Source organism: Mesocricetus auratus, unplaced genomic scaffold (assembly GCF_017639785.1).
Source record: "Mesocricetus auratus isolate SY011 unplaced genomic scaffold, BCM_Maur_2.0 Super-Scaffold_100013, whole genome shotgun sequence".
Lineage (NCBI taxonomy): Eukaryota > Metazoa > Chordata > Mammalia > Rodentia > Cricetidae > Mesocricetus > Mesocricetus auratus.
This window is the reverse complement of record NW_024429196.1, coordinates 74,706,882-74,730,533: the sequence shown is the minus strand read 5'-3', so window position 1 is coordinate 74,730,533 and position 23,652 is coordinate 74,706,882. Positions and strand designations below refer to the sequence as shown.

The 23,652-nt window shown below is 55.2% G+C and overlaps 2 protein-coding genes and 1 long non-coding RNA gene across 4 annotated transcripts; 1 reads left to right on the top strand and 2 right to left on the bottom strand.

Annotated features, from left to right (window-relative positions):
* Nucleotides 1–1,215: 1,215 nt before the first annotated feature.
* On the bottom strand, nt 1,216–11,683 carry Tspan17 (tetraspanin 17). 2 transcript variants are annotated; one of them, XM_040756011.1, is made up of 9 exons: nt 11,424–11,681; nt 8,603–8,653; nt 8,384–8,530; nt 7,887–8,057; nt 5,248–5,373; nt 4,982–5,029; nt 4,244–4,360; nt 4,108–4,169; nt 1,216–2,797 (listed from the first exon to the last, which is right to left on the bottom strand). In XM_040756011.1, exons 1-9 carry the CDS (start codon nt 11,508–11,510, stop codon nt 2,668–2,670), a joined length of 939 nt encoding a protein of 312 aa, XP_040611945.1. In that variant the 5' UTR covers nt 11,511–11,681; the 3' UTR covers nt 1,216–2,667. The 2 variants fall into 2 exon arrangements, with proteins under 2 accessions (XP_040611945.1, XP_040611947.1); XM_040756013.1 differs by lacking the exon at nt 4,244–4,360 and having other exon boundaries at nt 11,424–11,683.
* Nucleotides 11,684–12,547: 864 nt separating this feature from the next.
* On the bottom strand, nt 12,548–15,877 carry Eif4e1b (eukaryotic translation initiation factor 4E family member 1B). Its single transcript, XM_021232043.1, has 7 exons — nt 15,752–15,877; nt 15,307–15,503; nt 14,779–14,874; nt 14,153–14,216; nt 13,616–13,729; nt 13,369–13,508; nt 12,548–13,136 (listed from the first exon to the last, which is right to left on the bottom strand). Exons 1-7 carry the CDS (start codon nt 15,767–15,769, stop codon nt 13,022–13,024), a joined length of 744 nt encoding a protein of 247 aa, XP_021087702.1. The 5' UTR covers nt 15,770–15,877; the 3' UTR covers nt 12,548–13,021.
* Nucleotides 15,878–15,973: 96 nt separating this feature from the next.
* Nucleotides 15,974–21,751, top strand: LOC110342515. Its single transcript, XR_002384621.2, has 3 exons — nt 15,974–16,111; nt 16,851–16,920; nt 21,617–21,751. It is a non-coding gene; the product is annotated as an uncharacterized LOC110342515 (long non-coding RNA).
* Nucleotides 21,752–23,652: the final 1,901 nt, after the last annotated feature.

Genomic DNA, 23,652 nt, shown 5'->3' with positions numbered 1-23,652 from the left:
GTGCTGAGACTAAAGGTGTGCGACACAAACGTCTGGCCAAAGGCTTGATTCTTACACAGCAGTGTATAGAGGTAAGACCTTTGGGAAATGGCAGGCTTGTAAGGGCTCTGGCTTCACTGATGGATTAACCCACTGATGACTTCATACCCTGAAGAGAGGTGATGACAAGAGGGGGGACTGGCTGGAGGGAGTGGGTCCTGGCGTGTGTTGTTGGGAGTCACACCTTGTCCCAAACTCCTCCCCTTGCCCTTTCTGGCTGCCCTGGGTCAAGCAGCTGTTCCAGCATGCCCTCCCTAGCACTAACCACAAGACCCATGGGGTGGGAGCAAGCAACGAAGGACCAGATCCTCTGACAAAAGAAACCGTTTTTCCCGACTTTTCTGAGGCATCTTGTCAGAACAAGAAGTTGACTCGGACGTAGTCACGTGCTTCTCACCCCATCCTGGTGCCACCAGCAACTGCTCCCTGCCTGCCTCTGCCTCAGGAACCCCGGTCTCCTGTGTGGGCGACGGTGTGTTTGTGACGGGCAGTGGAGGGCGTGTGGAAGGATGGGTAGGCAGATGAGCGAGCAGATGGAGCGCTGGGGAACTCGGTCCGGCCTGGGTCCCCACTACCACACCGTCTCGCCAACTTCAGTTCTAAGTACCCCGGCACCCCACCCCCTGGGTCTGTGCTCTCCACTCTTCCCCCACTCCCGCCTTCCCTGCCCTCCCAGCTCCCTCACACCAAGCCCGCCATGGCCTTGGAGACCTTACAGAAGCTGTCTCCAAAGCCTGGATCACTGTTCCCCAGAGATGGCACCCTTCCCAGCCCTCCACCCAGGCTCCCCAGCTGCCACTCATCTTCATAGCACACATCACCAACAAAACTGCTTGCCTCCTCACCATCTGTCCCCATGAGGAGGCAGCACAGGGCAGGGGCTTTGTCTTTCTCCCTGCTGTGTCGCCACCTGAGTGGACTCTGATCCCACCTTTGGGGATGCAGACAACTTTACACCCTTACATCCTTCAGGGCTGCTGGTTCACCATGTAGGTCTCACCCGACCCATCAAGAAGACACATGCAATACCAAACTCCAGCACAAGGGGGTGGTAGGCCCTGTGCGCCTCACATGCTCTGGGCAGCCTCCCTCCCCTCTCTGGGTCTGTTTCCTCATCAGAAAAAGAAACTGCGATTCACGAGGGAGAAATGAAACCATTTGAAATGAGAAAGGCGATGCTTTTTGGGCTGTATTTATTGCAGCGTACACACCACCGCAGCCAGCGCCATCAAGAGCTCTGAGCAGCCTACGCCAGGGGACAGGGCAGCCAGGTGCACACTGTCCTGGTCAGTCAGCTCCCGGCACCCCCACACGGCTTAGCGGTCAGGGCCGCTGAGAGTGATGCTAACACAGGAGTTGGAGCTGGACCCCGGTTCTTGGTGCTGCCTGCAGGTTTGAGTTAAAATCTGGCTGCCTTACAAGATGTGCAGATTCCCAGCCTGAGACTTCCGCTGCCGGCCCTGTATTCTCACAATGAACAGCCCTGTGGGTGCGGACCTGGGCTGACACACTGTGGCCCCACCCTGTGCTCCCAAGCTGACAATCATCATCATCATCATCCGGACTGCAGATGTCTCATCATTGTGGAATCTGTGTCTTCCTCTGTCTGGTCTCCAGTGCCAATCAAGGCCAAGGCAAAGCAGGCCCCACTACTCCTTCCCACTCTCATGGAGGGCGCCTGAACTGTGTGACCTTTACCCTGCCCACCCCTCCCTTTGTCCAGCATAGGGGAAGGGCAGAGACAGCTCATTTTGCACATACCATCCCTCCAGGCAGCTAAACTGCCCAAGCCTGAGCTGGTTACACTGCCCAAGCCTGAGCTGGTTACACTGCCCAAGCCTGAGCTGGTTACACTGCCCAAGCCTGAGCTGGTTACACTGCCCAAGCCTGAGCTGGTTACACTGCCCAAGCCTGAGCTGGTTACACTGCCCAAGCCTGAGCTGGTTACACTGCCCAAGCCTGAGCTGGTTACACTGCCCAAGCCTGAGCTGGTTAGCTTCTTCAGAAGTCTGCAAGCCACCCAGTGTCAGTAAGGTCGATGCTGAGGCTGGGTGTAAGGAAAGCCTGAAGAGAGACTGTGGTGTTGGTGTGCCCTCTGGTGGCCTCAGGGTTCCACTGCAGCCCACGGAGGAGGCTTTTAAGCCAACCGCTGAGGGACCTCAAAACAGACTCACAGACAGCAAGACATGGGCTTCAGGGCACCCCCTTTGCACAGCCCCCTAGCCCTCGCTCCCACCATGTAGTCACCCTCCTGGACGCTCTGACAACCACCTCAGTGGCCAGCACAGCTAGGGCCCACCAGTCCACACCCTCTGAGGGGTGATCTCCAGCACCCGTCCTTCAGATCCCGATGCCTTTCTCGAGGCTGACATACAGAAGCCCTGGAGTATTTCCCAGGAATAATCCACAGGGGTCGGAAAGGTCAATGCTCAGGTGCTGGGGGTCAGGCACATAGAACAGGCCATGTGAGGTGTCTCTATGTCCTGCTGTGGACGACACTGACACTGAGAAGAGGTGTGGCCACACATTCTTCAGGAGGTGTGGCCTTGGAGGCAATACGCCCACTTAAAAGGCCACCTCAGATGTGTAAGTCACCCAGACCTGTGAGGCCTTGACAGGCGGTTGGGTTCAGGCCAGGCCCTCACTGGGGAACTCTGGGGCTGTGCTGCCAACAGAACTCTCGAAGACGGTGAGTATAAGCCACGGTTTTTCAAAGTGTTGTTTATTGAGTAGTTTGTAGCCATCGCCATGGGGGACCCTGAGAGGCAAGGGAGAGAGAACATTCTTGGACTCATCTCAGAGGTTGTGACACTGAGACCAAGGCAGGCTTCTGGTCATGGTGAATGGGGAGAGGTCAGAGACAACAGGCTCCTACGCCCACTCCACAGTCACACAGATACATCTCACAGTAGACCAGGGGACACAGGAGCGTTCCCTACCCACCTGGCTACTTCTTCCCACAGAGCCCTGAGAGGGCCATCACCTCACAGCAGCGGGGTGGCGGCGACTCCAGGCGCACTTATATGAGCACACACACACACACACACACACACACACACACACACACTGCACGCACACACACACACGCACACACACGCACACTCTCTCTCACACACACACGTACACACACACGCACACACACACACACCGCATGCACACACACACACGCACACACACACACACACCGCACGCACACACACACACACACGCACACTCTCTCTCTCACACACACGTACACACACACACGCACACACACACGCACACACACACCGCACGCACACACACACGCACACACACACACCGCACACACACACACGCACACACACACACACCGAACGCACACACACCGCACGCGCACACACACACACACACCGCACGCACACACACACACACGCACACTCTCTCTCTCACACACGTACACACACACACACGCACACACACACGCACACACACACACCGCACGCACACACACACGCACACACACACACCGCACACACACACACGCACACACACACACCGCACACACACACACACGCCGCACGCACACACACACACACACCGCACACACACACACACACACACGCCGCGCACACACACACACACACACCGCACGCACACACACACACCGCACGCACACACACACGTACACACACACACACGCCGCACACACACACGCACACACACGCGCACACACACACGCACACACACACACACCGCACGCACGCACACACACACGCACACACACCGCACACACACACACACACGCACACACACACACCGCACGCACACGCACACACACACCGCACACACACCGCACACGCACACACCGCACACACACACACGCACACGCACACGCACACGCACACACACACCGCACGCACAGAGCTCTGTGGCGAACAGCCCAGCGGCTCCCCAGCGGGCAACGCGCACCTGCTCACAAAACCTCAGAGCTCAGGTCATAACAGAGGCCCTGCAGGCCTTGACACTGGGAGCGGAACAGACATCCTAAGAGGCCCCCACCAGAGGCCCACTAGGCCAGGCGGGTGGCCGTCACCCCGGCAGCCTCACCAGGTGGCCTTCACTGCCTTGATGTCACTCACGAGGTTCTGGGCCAAGCAGATGCCAAATATCTGTAAGACAGAGCGCAGGTGAGGGAGAGCCCACGGCTTCGGGCAGGAGGAGGGGAAGCGAGGCAAGGCTGTACCTGGAGGAGGGCAACGCCCACCATGACCCCGGCCACCACAATCAGGTTGTCTTGCAGCCACTTCTCAAACTGGCCCACACAGCCTTTGGTGTAGATGGAGCCCTGCTGCTCAAGCTCCTGAGGACACACAGGGCCAGGCTCAGCCTGCCAGCCGTTGCCTGCCTCAGCCCAGGTCCACAGGCCCAGCCTGCCTGCCTCAGCCCAGGTCCACAGGCCCAGCCTGCCTGCCTCAGCCCAGGTCTACAGGCCCAGCCTGCCAGCCGCTGCCTGCCTCAGCCCAGGTCTCTTCCTCTTCTCTCTTCCCAAGCGCATCCCCATTCCAGTGTCTTCCCCAACGTCTGCTCCCTGGAATTCTGCCACAAGGCCCTCACACAGATGGTCCCCTCTCCCGGGGTCTTAGCCTGGCTCTCCGCTCTGAAGAGGCTTCCTCTGAGCACACAGACCCTACCTTATCAACCTCCCAAGTTGTCATGTCTGTCCATACCAATGTGTCTACACGTTCACTGTCTTTGAGTGCAGAGACAATGCATCAGCCCTGGCTCATCCATCCCAAGGTCGAGAGCAATACCAACCACAGCAGGTGCTCCACAGGGGTGGAATGAGCAGCCTGAGACCTTAGACCCACCCGGGGCCAGTTCCGCCCCTCAGAAGCCCTGAGACCTGCCCCGGGGAGTTTATGAGAGGCCACTAAGCCACCCTATATCCCAGGGCCCCCAACGCTGTCCCTGCCCCTCTCACCAGTTTGAGTCGGATGTCATAGCCACACTGGGTGTTGAGGACATCTTCCTGAGGGGGAGACGGACCATTAGCAATATGCTGAGGGAACACCCATGGCCTCACTGGGTCCTGAACGTCACGGAAGGGCAAACGGAAGCCTGGGTTTTGCCATGCCCACTCATCTCCTATGAACTGCAGACTTCTCAGCTCTCTCTCTCTCGGACACCAGGGCACAATGGCACCTCCCACTGCTCAGGGACCCCGCCTCCTCCCGTGGCCCCACTCACCGCAGGGTCCCTAACACAGCAGGAAAAGGGCACCCCACAGCGCTCACGGCTTGGGTTCAAGTCAGTGCAGTTGAAGTAGATGTTGAGGTTCCAGTCATTGGGCCCTCGGGCACCACAGCAAGACCACTAGGGAGACAGAAGAGTCTGTAGTTCAGGCCGACACAGCTGGCAACCAGGTCTAACCCTGGAGCTTCACCCACCCCCTGTTTGGGGCAAACCCAAAGGAGAGGGCGGGCGGGCTGGAAGGAGCAACCCCAGTCCCCCCAGCAGATAGGATGGAGCCCATAGGAATCAGAGTGCGCAGGTGACTCGGAGAGGAGAGACATTGCTTGAAGGCTGTGGCTTCCCCATGGATCTCTCTGAGGGGCAGGAGCAAGAGCAAGCCCCGAGGGGACAGAGGCACTGCAGACCCTGATGTCTGCACTAGGACTCTCCACACTCGCCCCAGAGATTTTGCAAAACCTTTACTGCAGGGACAGGAGAGGAAACCAGACAACTTTCCCATCCCAGCCCAGTCCACAAATGCCTGCTAGAGCCACGGTCCCCTCCCCAGACAGCCTCGCTAGCCTTCCCAGATGCCGCCATGGCAAGCCCAAGGCCGCAGCGCAAGACGCACAGTGTGTGACAGAGCAGAGCCCTGTGTGGACTGCGCCAGCTGCTGAGGAGCTGCCTGTGAGGGCTGGGGAAGCTCCAGGATGAGCAAGAGACAAGGGGCAGACACAGCCCTGAGAGAGGGCCGGGGGCAGACACAGCCCTGAGAGAGGGCCGGGGGCAGACACAGCCCTGAGAGAGGGCCGGGGGCAGACACAGCCCTGAGAGAGGGCCGGGGGCATGATGCCTGCCCATGCGGCTGTGTGTGCAGGACTCAGACGCAACTGGACCAGCACCTGCCCCAGCACCTGCTAAGCACCTGCTGGCCCTGCTGGGGACCAGTCCTGTTCTTCACACCACCCGCTTATTCTTTCCCTCCTCAAGGAGGCGTCAAGGGCACCATTCAGGGGCTTCCCTCTCTCCTTTCTCCATCTCAGCCCTTGCCACAGTGTGTCCCCCCCCACAGTGTGTTCTCCCCCCACAGTGTGTTCCCCCCACAGTGTGTTCTCCCCCCCCCACAGGGTGTCCTCCCCCCCACAGTGTGTTCTCCCCCCCACAGTGTGTCCTCCCCCCCACAGTGTGTTCTCCCCCCACAGTGTGTTCTCCCCCCACAGTGTGTCCTCCCCCCACAGTGTGTTCTCCCCCCACAGTGTGTCCTCCCCCCACAGTGTGTTCTCCCCCCACAGTGTGTTCTCCTCCCCCCACAGTGTGTCCTCCCCCCCACAGTGTGTTCTCCCCCCCACAGTGTGTTCTCCTCCCCCCAGTGTGTCCTCCCCCCCACAGTGTGTCCTCCCCCCCACAGTGTGTTCTCCTCCCCCCACAGTGTGTCCTCCCCCCACAGTGTGTTCTCCCCCCACAGTGTGTTCTCCTCCCCCCACAGTGTGTCCTCCCCCCACAGTGTGTTCTCCCCCCACAGTGTGTTCTCCTCCCCCCACAGTGTGTCCTCCCCTCCCCACACTTTCCCTGTTCTGTACGTTCATCATCATCTCCCAACGTCATCACCATCACGAAGAGAACAGGCCGCACACTTTAAAAACCCTGAATCTCCCCGCACCTGGCTCAGGGCCTGTCCTACTTCCATACTGAATAGAGACGGAAAGCACATGGGAACTTCGGGCTACATGGCTGCTTCTCCAAGGCCCTGCTGAGTCCCAGGGCCAAACCTTAATGAAGGTAACTGGGTGTGACAGGGAGTGGCCCTAATAACCTTGAGGACTGAAACGTACAGGTGGGAATGGTCTCATGGCTGTAAGTATAGAACTTGAAATTACAGACAGTGCACAATACTTGATGAGAATAAGCAACTATGCTCCAGCTGGAGAGACAGATCAGTGGTTAAGAGCACTGGCTGCTCTTCCCAAGGACACAGGTTCAATTCCCAGCACCCACATGGTGGCTCACAGCTGTCTGTAACTCTGGTTCCAAGAACCCAATGCCCTTTCCTGCACTCTTCAGGTACCAGGAACACACATGGTGCTCATAAACATATGTGCAGCCAAAACACCCATATACATAAAATAAAACTGAAAAAAAGAGACTAGGCAACTGATGTCTGCACAAGGGCAAATTCATCCAGCAATGAATTTCTCAGAGAGTCCCTGTCACCAAGCCTAAGTGGCTGTACTGGAAGAGAAAGAGGGCTGGCCGTTGTAGTTTTGTACAGAATCTGAGGTCCAGCAATGGGGCATCAGCATCACAGCCACTGCAGGCATTCTGGGCCCAGGCTGAGCAGAAAGAGAGACTTGCATTGTATGTTCCATGTCCTCCTCTGGCCACAGTTTCACACACCAGTGTCCCTACGGGGCTAGGCACAAGGAAGCCTAGGGGAATGAGCAGGAGCTGGCTTCTCCTGGGACAGGGGCTCTCCTCGGCTCATTCCTCCCCTAGCATCCGCTGGCCTGGGTAGGTGAGGAAGTGGTCTGTGCGCACAGAGAATTTGCTCCCTCTCCTGTGTGCCCATCAGGGATTGCGTGCATGGGGCGGGGTGTGTGTGTGTGTGTGTGTGTGTGTGTGTGTGTGTGTGCACTCATGATGGATGTTGCACTCACGTATTCCTGTGCAAAGTCAATGAGGTTCTGAAGGTCAATATCATCCCGGTAGGCTTTGACGTTGCTGTTGATGAAGAGATTGAGCTGGTCTCGAATCCAGTCTTTGAAGACAAAGGCCAGGATCCCTGCCGCCAGCTCCAGGAAGAAGATGAGGCCGAGGAACACAGAGAACTAGGTTGGGGGCATACAGACAGCAGGCATTGGATTGACCTGTCAGGGGGCTCCACAGGCAAGAGCTCCCCGCTACCTCCTCCAGGAATCGCAGGAGCCGCAGTCTCCAGCCTCTACCCATTCCCGGTGCTGCAGTGTGGAACCCAGAGCCCTGTGCGCTAGGCAAGCGCCCTACCACTGAGCTTGCCCCTGCCCTGAATTATCATTCTGTTGACAAAGACTGTGGGTTTACCTGTTCCTTGTCTGGTCACCATGCCCAGGCAAGAACTAACTGAATGGAAGGCAGTCAGGGGTCTCCAGTGTGTCTGGGGTGGAGAGATACTTACAAACTTGAGCAGGAAGGTGTTTTCCCGGAGGGCCCCAACACAGCCAGCGAAGCCCAGCACCGACATGACACCCCCGGCCACCACAAACAGCCACACAGGGTCAAGGCCGCCTAGATCTGTGAGCGCTGAGATGTTGGAGAGGACGCCCTGCAACAGGGGAGTGGACAGCGTGAGGGAGTGACTGCCCTCCCGCTTCACCCCCGAACCCCACTCTCTTACCTTCTCGCCCCAAGCCCAGAGGCCAATGGCCAGGAACAGGGCTCCCAGCACCTGCAAAAACAGCAAGAGGTCAGAGCTGGGCACCAGCACCAGGACGGACTCTTCCTCACACCCCGTCCTTGAAGGCCACCAGGAAGGTGAGGGAGAAGGGCCCAGGCTGTGAATGGGACTTGGTTATGTACCTACACATAAAGATACCTTTCAGGAACTCTTTCCCATAGGCTAGCTAGAGGAAATGGAGTCATCCCAAGCCCCAGACTGGACATCAGCGCCTTCCTAGACTCTCCAAGGACTCTCCACATAGAGCAGAAGCCTGCTGAAAAGCCCCCCCAGACTGGACATCAGCGCCTTCCTAGACTCTCCAAGGACTCTCCACATAGAGCAGAAGCCTGCTGAAAAGCCCCCTCAGACTGGACATCAGCGCCTTCCTAGACTCTCCAAGGACTCTCTCCACATAGAGCAGAGGCCTGCTGAAAGGCCCCCTGGCCCAGAAAGCATCTGGCCTCAGATGTACTTGTGCCTTGGTCTTGGTTTTGGTGTTTTTGAGACAGGGTCTCAACGTAGTCAAGACTGGCCTCCAACTCGCAAGGTAGCTGAAGATGACCGTGGGATCTTAGCCTTTTTTTGGGGGGGGTGCTTCATTCAAACCCCAGCTGAAGCCCACCACCCTCTCCAGCCTGGATATCTGCTCATTTGCTCGGCATTTCCTCTACTAGGGATAAGCACCACAGGGCCAAGAGCAGGGCTGGCTTCTTCTCTGGTATGCTCACAGGTACGCTAACAACTGCCTGGGTCACTGAGGGGTCTGAAACAGGAGAGGAGGTGTGAGGGTCTGGAGCCAGAGAGATGCCAGTGTCCCAAGCTGAACCTGCCATGGAGAGGAGGGAGGACGGGTGGTTAAGGCTGGAACCCAGGGTGAAGGGCAAAGATGGGGCAGAGGGAGACGGAGCAGGAGGCTGGGGAAGTTAGAAAAGGAGGAGGAGGAAAGGGGTTGGGCTGAACAGGGAGGGGTTTGGGAAAAAACAAAATGTTAGCGGATCTCTTGTCCAAAGATGAGATGATCAGATGGGATGGAGCCGGAGAAGAGATGCTTGGTTGTATGCCCCGAGGGCCCCCCCCCGTACCAGCACAGGAAGGGCATTTCCAGGGAGAATCCAGCATCGGACAGAACCCAGGACCAAGGAAGGAAAGGGTGGATGGAGGGGGGGGGGAGTAAGCAGTCTTACTCCACTCTAATGGTGTGTCCTCTTACAGACCAAGTGTCTAGGGAGCTGCCTGGGGTCAGGGATGAGAGGGTGGTTGGCCTTGACTGTCATGGCTCTCCAAACAAGGAATTGAGGCAAGATAGTTTGAAGGACTGAGTGGTGCAGGGAACACAGGCTGCCCAGATGAAGAGTCTGTTGGTGTCCAGATGGCCCAGGTAGAGCCAGGAAGAGCTGCACAGGACTATAATCCCCACACTTGGGGGTGGGGCATCAGGAATTCAAGGTCCCAGACCCCTCCCCATTTCCTCTGTCACCCTTGCATATAGCTGCAGCCAGCTAGATCTGACCCAGTTCTGCTTGACGCTGCCCCAGCACAAAACCTCAATGCTCACCCACCTTCACTCCCCAGCCCAGACTCCGGAACAAAGCAAGACTTCGTGCCCGCCCCCCAGCCTGGCCATGAACACACAGAGTCACTGCTGACTCCTACCTTACCTCCAGCCACTGATAAGCATCTGCTGCTCTCAGCAAATGACTTAACCTCTTGGTGTCTATTCATTCAATTCCCTATCTGTAACTATAGATAATAACAAGGTGGTTGGAAGAATGTGCCTCATTAGAACTCCTTTAATATGAAACTCGGTGTGATGGCTCACACCTGTAATCCCAGCACTCTGGAAGCTCAGACAGAAAAACTGCAGCAAATTCCAAGCCAGGATGGGCTACAGGGTGAGACCCTGTCTCAACAACAAAAAGTATTATTTAGTCTAACAACCAAGAAGGACAAACTCCTATACCACCCACTCCTAGGCTGGAAAGCTGAGGCCCAGAGAGTAAAGGTGTCTTGCCCCAAAGCCTCTGGACAAGGCCTGCTACACTCAGGTCCTCTGAGTTCCAGGGCAATGCTCCCGGCAGCTGCCCATATCCTCCAGAGCGGACAGCTGAGATCCAAGGGCACCCACCACAGGGCAAAACCAGCAGCACGTGGGTGAGCAGAGTCCTTGAACCCGGTTGCAAACAATCTGGGAAGGCCTGGTGTGAAGGAGAGCATGCCTTGGTGACAGGAGGAAGCAAAGAAAGATGACTTGGCAGGCCAAGACACAGATGCTACCCTGGAAGGGAAACCTCTGTCCCAGCAGCTATGGAAGGCTGAATTCTGTGCCCCAGGGACAGCTCCCTGCAGCCCCAGAGGCCCTGGCTTTTGTTCACTTCCTGCCCTCCTGGCTCACAAGCTTCTCGTCCGTCCGTGGAGTAGACTAGGGCTAGGACCCAACCTCACGCACCACTCCGGAGCTGGAGTGCCCAGGAGGCGGGGCGGGGCTCATCCCGCAACTACCGCGCCCTTGCGGTCTTCCGGCAAACGCCGCCTCTTTTTCGCCCAAACTTGGGGCTGCAACGCAAGATTCCCAAACCCCCTCTGCTGGGACTGGGTCCCGCCCCCCAGTAATCCCAGTAGCTTCCCCCCAGAATAGTTCTTGGGGACTGGGAATCGGGATGGAAGGAGTCGGGGAATAGTTCCCGGTCGCAAGCTCCTGAGGAGGGTCTCCCCCTCCCCAGAAACTGAGGCTGCCTCAACCCCTCCCCAGCGCAGGGCACGAAGCAGACCCCGCGCTCACCCAGAAGACAATGTTGAAGCCAAACAGGAAGTATTTCCCGCAGCAGCCGACTTCAGGGTCCTGAAAATGCTGGTGCTTGCCGGGCATGGTGAGTGGTCACTCGCCGCCCCGGGAACCGGAGCCGGGGACCGGCTCAGCCCTCTGCGGGCAGCCCAGGCCAGGAGCCGCCCCGGGCCTAGCCCGGCGGCTGCGGCTTCATGGCCGAGGCCACACAGCTCGCCGGCCGCCCGGCCCGCCGTGGCACCGCCCCCGGCGCTGGGGCTGCCACACCCTGAGTGCGGTGCCCTCATCCGACCCCGCCTCCGCATAGCGCTCCGGCCCCGCCCACGGAGTCAGCCCACGCCCCTCCCCGGCAGGGGTCCGCCTTCGTGGAGCTCCGCCCATGCCCGCGACCCCGCCCCCATCCGGGTTTAAGATCCCAGGCTCTGTCCATGTCCAGCCGCCGTCCTCCCGAAATCCCGCCCACTCCCGCCCAAGACTCCGCCCCTATCCCACCGCCTCTAAATTGGATTCCGCCTCTGGTCCGCCCAGACTCCGCCCCCAATCGGTCTGGGTTCTTCTGGAGCTCCACCGTAATCAGCTTCAGTTCTGAGCCACGCTCCTCCTCCTTGGAGCCACGCCCCAGACTTCGTTCACCCCATCCGCTGCTCCTCAGAGGGCTCACTGCTCCCCATGGTCCTGTTTCTGGACCGTGGTTTGACTATACCTCCATCCAGACCAACCCCACCTCTGAGGAACCCCCACTCTCCATCTCCTTCCGACCTGCATCGCAGCAAGGGTCTCCAGAGGTTCCAGATGAGCCGGCCCCCGCCCTCCCCCGCCGCAGTGCTGCTGATGGAGTGTGAAGACCCTGGACCTCCAGTCTAACCAAGGCTCAGGACCAGTGGAGTCCATCCCCAGGGATGAGCGGTTGGGATGGCGGGACCAGTGAACACCGAGTTGAGTACGAACACATCACGACCTGGCACTGGAGTGCCATGCCTGTTCCGTTTTTGCCTAGTCCGATCATAGCCCCTTCCCATACCGACTTGGGGCTTTCTCTGGTTTCCTTGGTACCTGGGACTCACTGGACAGGGCAGATCCAAATTTAGGGAAGCCTGGATCTTAAATATTTAGAGTCCACGTTTAGTCCAAAGTATTTATTTAGAACAAATACAAAAAAAAAAAAGCACAGAGACGCGTTGGCCACGGGATTCTCCTGTCCTCCCTCGTGTGGCGGGTTGAGCCAGAACTTTCCTTCACCCTGCCTTTGCCAAATGGCCACACACAGAGTTAGAGATCAAGTGTGGCTTGTAAGTATTGGCCAGATGCCACAAGGCCTAGGCCGGACACATGATGAAGAAAACCAGTATGAATCCAGACACAATGTGAGCCCCTGTTACCCCAGTCATTTAGCCTGGAGCAGGAGGACATCTCAAGCCCGTAAATGTGAGGCTAACCTGGGCAACATAGTGAGACCTTATCTAAGGGGTGGGGTGCTCATCTGTACTCTAAGGCGCGTGGAGAATCAAGCTGTCTGCCCAGGATCCCCAGTACAGTCTTCCCATTCACCAAATGGCAGTAAGAGGGTGTCGGGCGAGGGGGGGCTGAAGTCGGCCTCACACCACAAACTTGTTCTTGGCTAAAGAGTTGCTCTTGGCAGCAGTGTCCGCATGGGCCTGGTACCCAATGATGGTCTTCGAGGAGAGGCCCAGACGCTCTTTGTACACGTGCCTGGAGTGGGAGACGGGAAAGGCTCCTGGTTCCAGCCTCACAGATAAGACCAGCACCCACACAACCCTTGGGTGAAAATGAAGTCTTTAGTTAAAGTGGCTTGGGTCCACATTCCTAGCCCTTTTATAGGAATGGCTAAGGAAGAGCCGGTAGAGAGAGTTCCGGAGGCCTCCTTGCAGGCCAGGCCGCCGAGCCCACGAGCCCCCAGAACCCGTGCAGGGAGGGCGCTCACCCAATGTGCATCACTCCCGCTTGGTTCTCTGCTTCACTTGTCCAGACAGCGATCTTGTCCCCCTTGGTGCGGATGTTGACAACAGCTCCACAGACCTCCTTGCTGTATCTCTCGAAACTCTCCCCAAGCAGGCAGAGCAACTGGGCCCACAAGGGGGGTGGTAAGTGCCCCTGCTTGGGTGCAGGGTCCGCCCCACCAGCTTTGAGACCACCCGAAGGCCCGCGCCAGCACCCTTTCCCGAACTCACTGTCTCCAGCCACAGACGGTCCAGTTCAATGTGGCGCTGCTGTTTCGCAAGACTGAGCAGCCAGCGGCCACCCCGCTTGTTCCTGTTGTCTTCCCACATGGGCCGGATGCCTTCCTGTGGGGAGCGGCAGAGCCTTCCTTTGTTTCAAGGGAAGCGGGCACCAGGCTCCCTCTGCACACAGCCTTGTTTGTTCCGTACCCAGGCCTTACCCAGGCTTGCTTCTCTCTCTACAGCCTCTCTGCACAAAGTGCTGCCACCGATCACTCAGCCCCCCCCCCAGGCCCCTTCCAAAACCCTGCAAGCTGCTAAGCCTCCTTTTACCACCTTCGCAACCTTATCTGTGTGCTTGTCGCCTCTACTGAACAGGGTGCCTCTGGGTCAGAATTTCTGTGGGCTAGGGTGGACATCCCAGGCTTGGCTGTGTGGTCCCCACACCTTAAGACCCTCCTCCCTCCAGACTCAAGCATCCATAGCTGTCCATGCCCCAGTCGTCCGTGAGGGGAAAGCCCTGGAATGAGTCCCTTGAGCAGAGCCTACCTTAAACAGAGCATAGTCACAGCCGGAAGAGAGCTTACTGGCCAGCTTGATATGGCTGTACGTCCTGGAAAGACCCACGCAGAGTTCAAGGCTTTGCAGCACATGGCTGACCTGACCCTGACTGTCCAGCTTCCTCATCAGAACTACCCTCCCATCACCTGCATCCTTTCTCCGGGGGCCTCCCCACGCCTCCACACACACCACTGGGATCCTCCAGCCTGGAATCCCTTCTCTGGGAACCTGACCCAGCTAAGAAAGCCTGATGGGAGTCCACACCAGTGGGGCACTCCAGCTCGGCATCCTTGAGTTTATGTGGCCTTTCTCGGCTTCCTTCTCTGGCACATAAACACCAAAGCAGCTGCCTGCTCCTCACTATGGCTGAGCCCGTTTACCAGAGAGAAAGAGACCTGCTCAGGGTCATAAAGCCACAAGATGGCAGGCTTCACCTCTGCTTCTCCCAAGCCTGAGTTCTCCCTAAACCCAAGAAGCTTTTTTTTGGGGGGGGCGGGAGGGATCTGGCCAGAAACTGCCAACCCCCAGCTGCCAGCAAATGTTGACAAGCCCCTGAGAAGGTGGCAGGCTGGGATGCCTTTGACCCCCAGCTCAGAGCCCCTGAGGACACTCACGACCAGAATTCCTCCACGGTGTTAAACGTGGTGACTAGCTGCAGATTGTCCTGCCAGGGCCGGCTTCGGTCATTCTTGAAGAACCACAGAACCCACCTGGGGAATGAGGAGAAAGGAGGGTCAAGGCGCCATGCCCAGCTCTGCAGCACCTGCGTTAACAAGTGTGTGAGGCAGGGGTGAGATCTGGGGGACACAGCCCCCAAAGACATGGGAAGTCGGTTATCTCCTGGTGAGAGGGTATTTAAATAAACAATCCACCGAGGGCTGTAGAGGCCTCAGTGGTTAAGAGCACTGGCTGCTCTTCCAGAGGTCCCGAGTTCAATTCCCAGCAACCACATGATGGCTCTCAACCATTATAGTGAGATCTGGTGCCCTCTCCTGGCCTGCAGGAAGACAGAGCACTCAGATACATAAATATTTTTTTTTAAAAAAGCCGGCTGAGTGGGAGGCAGGGTTCAAGGGTCTCGGGCAGCTCAAGCGGCACAGACTCTGGCCTCACACAGGGCTGTGTCTCTGTGGCCTCCCTACCTGTACTGCAGGGGGTGTTGCTCTCTTGGGACCTCGAGGGGGCATTCTCTGTGGTCCTTCTTCCTCGGAGTCTGAAGGGGTCCAGGAGGGTCACTGACTTCTTCTCCTGGGGGGACCTCCACACCCGCTTCTGACGGCTTTTCTTTCTCCGCCTCCTCCTTCCGCTCTCCAGCCTCAGCTTTCTCAGCTCTGATCGTCTGACCAGAGTAAATAAAAATGAGCCGGGGCTGGGGCACCCCTTTGATCCCAACACTCTCTCGGGAGGCAGAGGCAGGCAGATCTCTGTGAGTTCAAAGTCAGCCTGGTCTACAGAGCGAGTCCCAGGACAGCCAGCTACACAGAGAAACCCTGTCTTGAAAATTTAAGAAAAAGTGATCCGTAAGCCCTGGCTCTGGCTGACCCCAGCTAGTCAGTGACACTGGCATAGGCGGGTGGGAAGACTCACAGCATCTGAAGTGGCCATGATAGAAGTGGCCAGGACAAGGATCCACCAGCAGCTGAGAGGCCCACGGGGCCTTGATTTTAACCCGGCAGAGAACCCAGTCCCACCTGGGCAGACAGGTGGGTGGAGGAGCGTGTGAGGATTGGGTAGGGTGGGGTGGGTTAGGGATTTACCGGCATCCTTCAGTTAGAAGGTAAGTGCTCGTCCTCTGCACAGCTGTGGCTAGAAAAGCTCATTGGGCAGCGGGTGGAACTCAAGAGAACTGACACTTAAAAGGCATCATTTGGGGGCTGCTCTTAGGGTATTTGGGACCTACAGAGGGAATCCTGACTTTGACGCAGGCTGTTCTGCAGATGGACAGAGGTAACAACATTTACATAGCATCCCCACCCCCACCCCGGTTCCATTTCCGCCTGCAGTCTGCACCTTTGATATCATCCAGTGGCACTCATCTGGCTCTAGAAGCTGCTGAGTTTTGTGTTTTGTTTCATTTTGTTTTTTAAGTCACTGAACAGTAGTGCATGCCTGTAATCATCTGGGCGATAGAAGCAGGAGGATCAGGAGTTCAAGGCCACTCTCAAGTACTAAGGGAGTTTGAGGCTGGCTTGAGCTATAAGCCAACAAAAGGGTAGCCATTTGTTAACATTTAAAGACAGCAGGCTTTCTGGGTGGTGGTGGCGCACGCCTTTAGTTCCAGCACTCAGGAGGCAGAGGTAGGTGGATCTCTGTGAGTTCGAGACCAGCCTGGTCTACAAGAGCTAGTTCCAGGACAGCCTCCAAAGCCACAAAGTAAACCCTGCCTCAAAACAAAACAAAACAAAAAACTCAATAAAGGCTACAGGCTTTTGTGTTAAAAGCTGCACTCACTCCTGATTTGTCCTGAGAATCTGGAGGGTTTGCACCCTGAGGCCCTCCACCTTGTGGGGTCCCCACCCACTATGGCATGGCCCTCCTTGCCTCATGCCAAGAAAACTCCTCTGAGTGTTTCTCACCTGGACCATCACTGGTAAGGCACAGTGCCACAGTCCCAGCATGTTTAAGCCCTTCCCTGCACTGATCCAAGTTACTGAACCCCTGGAGCCTCATTTCCCCCATTTTGCAGACCAGGAGATCAATATATGACTCAGAACTGCACGTGAGGCCTGGAGAATCCACTGCTCAATGGACATCAGGTGAAAGCTCTGTCCTAGCAGGGGAGGGAACCAAATGAGACGGGGAAGATAAGAAGCCAAGCTTTGCAGCCTCCATATTCTCAAAAGGTTGCTCAGCCTCCTCTCACAGAAGGTGCCGGGTGGAATGATCAACTTGAGGCTGACAGTCCGCTCTTGTCAACCCATCACTCTAACCACACCACCGTACTTGGCCACGAGGCTAGGTACTGGCATGCAAATGGGCATCAAATACTCGGGTGGAGCTGAACAGCCCTGGGTTCCAGCCCAAGCCACACCCTCTGTGCTGGGGTCTGGTGGGAACGAGGCTTGTCTGTGACCTTGAGCACAGACCTCAGTCCACACCAAGGCAAGCTTCTGCCAGGAAGGGCTGGGAGGAGGAGTCTAGGATCTGACCCGGGCCTTAGAGAGGTGTGGGTCTTACATGCATGATCAGAATTGACTGCTGGGGGCTGACACTGTGGCCCAGCAGGAAAAGGCATTTGCCTCCAATTTCCTGAGGACTGAGTCCCTACCCAGATGGTAGAAGTAGAAAATCAGCTTCCTTAAGTTGTCTTCGGATCCCGAATGATGGTGTACACATGCCCACCCACGTGCACGCACATACACACTTTAAAAATATTTTTTATTTGTCGGGCGTTGGTGGCACACACTTTAATCCCAGCATTTGGGAGGCAGTGGCAGGTGGATCTCTGTGAGTTCGAGGCTAGCATGGTCTACAGAGTGAGTTCCAGGACAGCCTCCAAAACAATACAGAGAAACCCTGCCTTGAAAAACAAAAAACAAACAGCGTTTTTATTTAAAGACAACTGGGGTCCTGCTCCCAGGTTTCTGGTTGCTTCCATCTGAGTTCAACCTGAAGATTTTCATTTCTGATTAGTTCATTTGGAAGTCCTTTGTGTCTGGGAAGGCACAGCCCACATGTTTGTGGCTCAGAAGCAGAGAAAAGTGAACGTGGAGGCTCAGATGGCCTCCTCCTTTTCTCTTTTTCTTCAGTCTGTGACCCCAGGCTAACCCACAGAATGGTGCTAGCCTTCCTCTCTCAGCCAAGCCTCTCTGGGAATGACTTTACAGACACACTCAAGGTATAACTCACTAATGCCTTCTTAGATGCTTTTTAATCCAGCTTAATAGGTAATCAAAATTAAGCGCCACAAAGCTGGGTGTGACAGCACGCGCCTTTAATCCCAGCAGAGGAAGGAGGATCTCTGAGTTTGAGGCCAGTCCAGTCTACAGAGTGAGTTCCAGGACAGCCAGGGTTACATAGAGAGACCCTGGAGTGGGGAGACCTAACCAACATAGCCGGGTTCTCAGACTACTGCCCAAGACAGTAACCATGAAAAAATAATTAGGAGGACACCCACCAGGATGTTAATGTGTGCCATTTGGAAGAGGTAGCAGAGAAGATGAAGAGGTGATATGTCAAGGAGTATTGCAAGACAAGAGGACAACAGCCCATTTTCCTATTGCCATGTAACACAGCCAGGCCTAGTGACCTGTAACAGTAAGAATCACTTACTATGCTTGCAGATCTGTAGTGCCTGTGGGGTCAGCTCAACTCGGCTCCAAAGCAAGAGAGGCTAGGCTGGCTCACATCTTGGGGCTGAGGCATCTGTCACTCACATAGGGTAGCTAGTGCAGCTGTCAGCAGGGACCTCAGCTCTGTGTGGCTGCTCAGCTTTCACAGTGTGGTGACCAGGTTCCCAGGGCAAACATTCCCAAAGACAGGAAGCAGACCTGGCCAGAGGCGTCAGGTTCAAGTTTGAAACCTGGTTCACCCTTAGGCCTGCTGTGTTACCCTCAAGTGCAAGGATGTAAATTCAAGGCAGGGATAGAGCCCTTCAAGGACACTGTGGGATGCCTAGGCCCAGGCAGCCTTGAAGGAGGCCCAGGCAGGGACAATGCTATAGATCTTTATTTGATGGACCAAGGGAGACTCTCTCTCCAGGGCTGGGCATGGTCTCAGCTACATCAGGGAGAGCCCTGGCCCCTCCCTGGCACAAGATGGCTTCCAGGCATGACCCAGGCACAACAGCACCTTCTGCAGCTCCTGGAGTCAGGGTTTGTGGTGACTAGGGAGAGGTCCCTGGGTCTGCTGGGAATCTGGCTCTTTGCCAATGACAGCCTGTCTTTAGGGAGCAGCTAAGTGGGTTAACAAGCGGGGACTCTTGAACCCCAGCACTGTTCTGAAATTTGTTTTCTTTCTTTTTAAAACTTTTACTTCATTTGCATTTGCACTTTTGGTCGGTCAGCGCCATGCTATGGGTTTTTTGTTTTTGCTTTTGTTTGGAAAGCTTGAGCCACCCGGGTATTCTAGTCCCTCCATGACAGACGTTTCCAGCCTTTGTGGGTCACAACCCTTTGGGGTCACATATCCTGTATGTCAGATATTTACGGTATGATAGTTATGAAGTAGCAATTAAAGGTGAGGAGATGTGTTAAAGGATTGCAGCATTAGGAAAGTTGAAAGCCACTGCTCTCTGCTAACCACCCCTCTCTTTAGATTTCCTTATCCTCTGTCAGTTTGCCTGTCAGGGTCTGTGAATAAGGACCTGGAGGGGGGCAGCCTGTCCTAGAATCAAGAGTCTGTGTGTCGCTGCAGGAAGAGGCAGGTAAAACCCAACCTGGACCAAGACACAGACAGTCCTGTGTGTCTGGATGGGTGATTGACCCATCCCAAGGAGGCCCCTGTGCCTTGATGAGGGTGAGAAAGGACGGTCTGCAGGACTGTGAGACGTGTGGGAAGGGGGGGGATTAGGGGACTAAATCGATGGCTGACCGGTTAAGAGCACGGGCTGCTCTTGCAGAGGGCCCACAAAGCTAACAACCATCTGTAACTCCAGTACCAAGGGATCCAATGCCCTCTCCTGGCCGCCTCAGGCACTGCAGGCATGTGGGGCACAGACAAACATGCAGGCAAAACTCACACACACAAGATACAAATAAATCTTTTTATAAAGGCACGTCGAGTATATTTTTAAATGTTTTAACTGCTTTTTTTAAAACTAAAAGAATGTATTACACTGGGAGTAGGGGCACATATCTTTAATCCCAGCACTTGGAAGGCAGAGGCAGGCAGACCTCTATGAGTTCGAGACCAGCCTGGTCTACAGAGTGAGTTCCAGGACAGCCAAGGCTACATAGAGAAACCCTGTCTCAAGAAACAACCAAACAAAAACATTGCATTACAACTATTTAAATTCTTTTACCATTTACTGATTGGCCTTTGTTGCTGTGTGTGTGTGTGTGTGTGCGTTACTTTTATATTGCTGTGAAGAGACACTATGATGAAGACAACGTGTATGAGGAGGCATTTAATGGGAGTTTATCCTTTCAGAGTGTGAGTCCATGATAACCTCAGCAGGGAGCAGAGAGCAGGGGGGCAGGGGGGGCAGGGGAGCAGGGGAGCGGGGAGCGGGGAGCAGGGCAGCAGGGCAGCAGGGCAGCAGGGCAGCAAGGAGCAGGGGAGCAGGGAGCAGGGGAGCAGGGGAGCAGGGAGCAGGCAGGCATGGTGCTGGTGCAGCAGCTGAGAGCTCACAGCTAACGCACAAGCATGAAGTGAGTGAGAGAGGGCTAACTGGAATGACCCAGACTTTTGAAAGCTGAAAGCCCGTCCTCAGGAACACGCCTCCTCCAATAAGGCCACGCCCACCCCAACAAGGCCACAGCCTCCTAGGCCTTTCCAAACAATTCCACAACTTGGGCCCAAGCATTCAAATGTGTGAGCCTATGGAGACCGTTCTCATTCAAACCCCACAGTGTGTGTGTGTGTGCACGCGCACATGTATCCACAGGTCAGTTTGCAGAGATTGAACTCAAGTTGTCAGGCAAGCAAGCACCTTTATCCACTGAGTCATCTCACTGACCCTGCATTTTTTACTAGTTTGTTTGTAGTGGGGAGTAGTGTAAGCGAATGAGCACACCACACACACGTGGAAGTCAGAGGACGGCTTGTGGCAGCTCTTCACCATGTGGGTGTGGGGATCAAACTCACGTCACCAGGTTTGGCAGCAAGCACCTTTACCTGCTGGACCACTCATGGTCCCTCTCTCAAGTTTTGAATTTTGTGATATAATATTATTTTACGGTGTGTGACTTTTGTTTATGCTGCATTTGTTTAACTCTGTGAAGCTGTGTTACTGTGCCTGTCTGAAACACCTGAAGGTCCTAATAAAGATCTGAACGGTCAATAGTGAGGCAGGAACAAGGATACGTAGGGCCGGCAGGCCGAGAGGATAAGAGGCTCGGGGAGGAACGAGAGGGGGTGGGGGGAGGACGTCAGGGGCCACCCACAGAGTAAGAAGAAAAGTACGATATATAAAAGTAAGAAAACTAAAAGCCCAGAGAAAAAAAAGAAAGACAGGCTAATTTAAGTCAAGACAAGCTAGCTAAAAACCAGCCAAGCTGAGGCCAGGCATTCCTAACTAAAATAAGCCTCTGTGTGTGATTTATTTGGGAGCTTGGTGGTGGGCACCTTAAAAAACAAAAAGCCAAAAGAGTAAAGATAAAAGATTCACACACCTCCCTGTGTGATAGAAACTCCTCAGCCACCACTGCGCGCTCTCTGTCTGTCTGTCTGTCTCTCTCTCTCTCTCTCTCTCTCTCTCTCACACACACACACACACACACACATCTGTACCCCTAATACACTATCAGTTTTATTAATTTAAGTTTCTTAGTGTCTGCACTTTTCCAGCAGAAGAGAGCAGTTGACGCGAGATTTAGCAAGGTGGACGTCGCCATTGATGCTGACAAGAGGAACACGATCCCAGTACCATATGCAGCTCTGTTCACTTGAGATCTCTTCTCCCTGCAAGAACGTGGGTGTCCTCTCACCTTGTTAGCTGAAGCTCCCGTACCCGATGGACACCCAGGAGACACTGGGTACAGGGAGACTGGCCAGTGACATATTTGTGGGCAAGATTGTCAACTGATAGAGTCTGGAATGACCTAGGAGACAAACCTCCATGCTGCCTGTGAGGAAGTTTCTAGATCTGGTTAATTCAGGTGGAAAGAAACTCCTTACATGTGGGCAGCACCATTTGATGTGCTGAACTGAAGAACAGCTTCCATCTCCTTGCTGTGGACACAATGTAGCTGCAACCTCAAGCAGCCATTGACATGCCTTCACCACCGTGATACACTGTACCTTAAACTAACTTACAAAGTAGAACTTTAGTCCGGCACGGTGGCACAGCCCTTTAACCCCAGCACTCATGAGGCAGAGGCAGGTGAGTCTCTGCAAGTCTGATCCAGTCTAGCTGCATAGTGGGACTTTATCTCAAAGCAAAAGAAAAACAACAAAGCCCAACGATCGTTCCATGTCTTCCTGTTTCCTGCAGTGTGAGGTGCAAACTCTTCATCCCTGTCTCTTCTTCTCTTCTCCCTCTTGGCACCCCCTCCTCTACTCCTTATTTTACTGGCATGCAGAATTCTGAGCGCAGACCACAGAAGCCCTGCGGCTCATCGAAGCACCTAAGGCACCTGTGACCAAACACCAGGCAGCTCCGTCTCTGGGAAGGCGACCCTGCAGCCTGGAGTGATGCTAAACCCACTGCTGAGCGACCGTGTGGCCCGGAGTGATGCCGAACCCACCGCTGAGCAGACTGTGAGGGCTTTCAGGGCACCAGGGCTCCGGGCAACGTCTCCCTAGCTGGGGGAAACAGCACACACAAGAGAAAGGTGAAGAAACAAAAGCCCCTTCCTTGAGCCTGCCCCCTTTGGGCCTCACTTCCCGGGAGCACTTCAGTGCATGGTGGTGTGCCTGTGGTCCTGTGTTTCTCTGGCTACGAGTGTATACAAACAACCTTTGGTATCCTCAGAGTTGATTCCGGCCAGCGCCCACAGCCCGCACTGGAGTCAGTAGATGCTCAGGGCCTCGTGTGTAATGTCACGGCACTGCTCTCGGGTTCGCCCACCTTTGCAGGCTGATCTTCCTGGAGGACTCCTAAGACCTGACACCATGCGGTGCTGGGCAACTGCTGCTTAAAAGGCAATGGCAAGACTTGTATGTGTCCGGCATAGATAGCGTTTGTTTTCACAAATTTTCTTCTTCTTTAAAATGTGATTTGAAAGTTTGTATCATGCTTACATATGTGGGTCTGCACACGTGAGCACACTGCCTGTAGAGGCCAGAAGATTCCCCTGGGGCTGGAATTACAAATGGGGGTGAGTGGTCTTGTGTGGGTGCTGGGAATTGAACTCTGGTCTTCTGGATCACTCACTGGATTCCCGCGCCATCTCTCCAGCTGGTCTTCTGGATCCATTGTTGGTTGAATCTGAGGATGCAGAACGCTTTGATAGGGAAGGTAACTGTATGTGTATGTCTGTACTGAACGTGTCTGTATTTAATACATGTAGTATGTGACATATGCATCTAATGTGTACATACTGGTGCTTACATATAACACATGCATATTGCTATACAGAAAGCTGTTCTTACATGTAACTTATTAAATATGTAAGTATGTGATGTAATTTTCTGTGTCCCCAAGTTAGCTACAAGCTTTGCGCCCTGCTTCTCGTTAACGCTACGTCTTCTTTCATTAGCGTGTCGGTACACAAGGGTCTGGCTCATGGTGCCTCACATCATCAGTGTGCCACTGGGCGGATGTGCTGAAAGGAAGTAGCCAGACCTCTAGGAGGACGGTTGGAACACCGCCGTGTGTTCTACAATGCACACGTGTCAATGCACTCATGGGGATTTGCGGGGTGAGCTCCTGATCCAACAGAGTG

What these genes read in the sequence shown, in the direction of transcription:
- Eif4e1b (XM_021232043.1), bottom strand. An exon ending in CAACACCCCCTGCAGTACAG is followed by an intron (nt 14,875 to 15,306) that starts GTAGGGAGGCCA and finishes CTCATTCCCCAG; the next exon opens with GTGGGTTCTGTGGTTCTTCA. An exon ending in ACCGTCTGTGGCTGGAGACA is followed by an intron (nt 13,509 to 13,615) that starts GTGAGTTCGGGA and finishes TTGTGGGCCCAG; the next exon opens with TTGCTCTGCCTGCTTGGGGA.
- Tspan17 (XM_040756011.1), bottom strand. Translation starts at nt 11,510, where the DNA reads ATGCCCGGCAAGCACCAGCATTTTCAGGACCCTGAAGTCGGCTGCTGC. An exon ending in ACACCTTCCTGCTCAAGTTT is followed by an intron (nt 8,058 to 8,383) that starts GTAAGTATCTCT and finishes CCCCCAACCTAG; the next exon opens with TTCTCTGTGTTCCTCGGCCT. An exon ending in GCTGTGTTAGGGACCCTGCG is followed by an intron (nt 5,030 to 5,247) that starts GTGAGTGGGGCC and finishes TCTCCCCCTCAG; the next exon opens with GAAGATGTCCTCAACACCCA.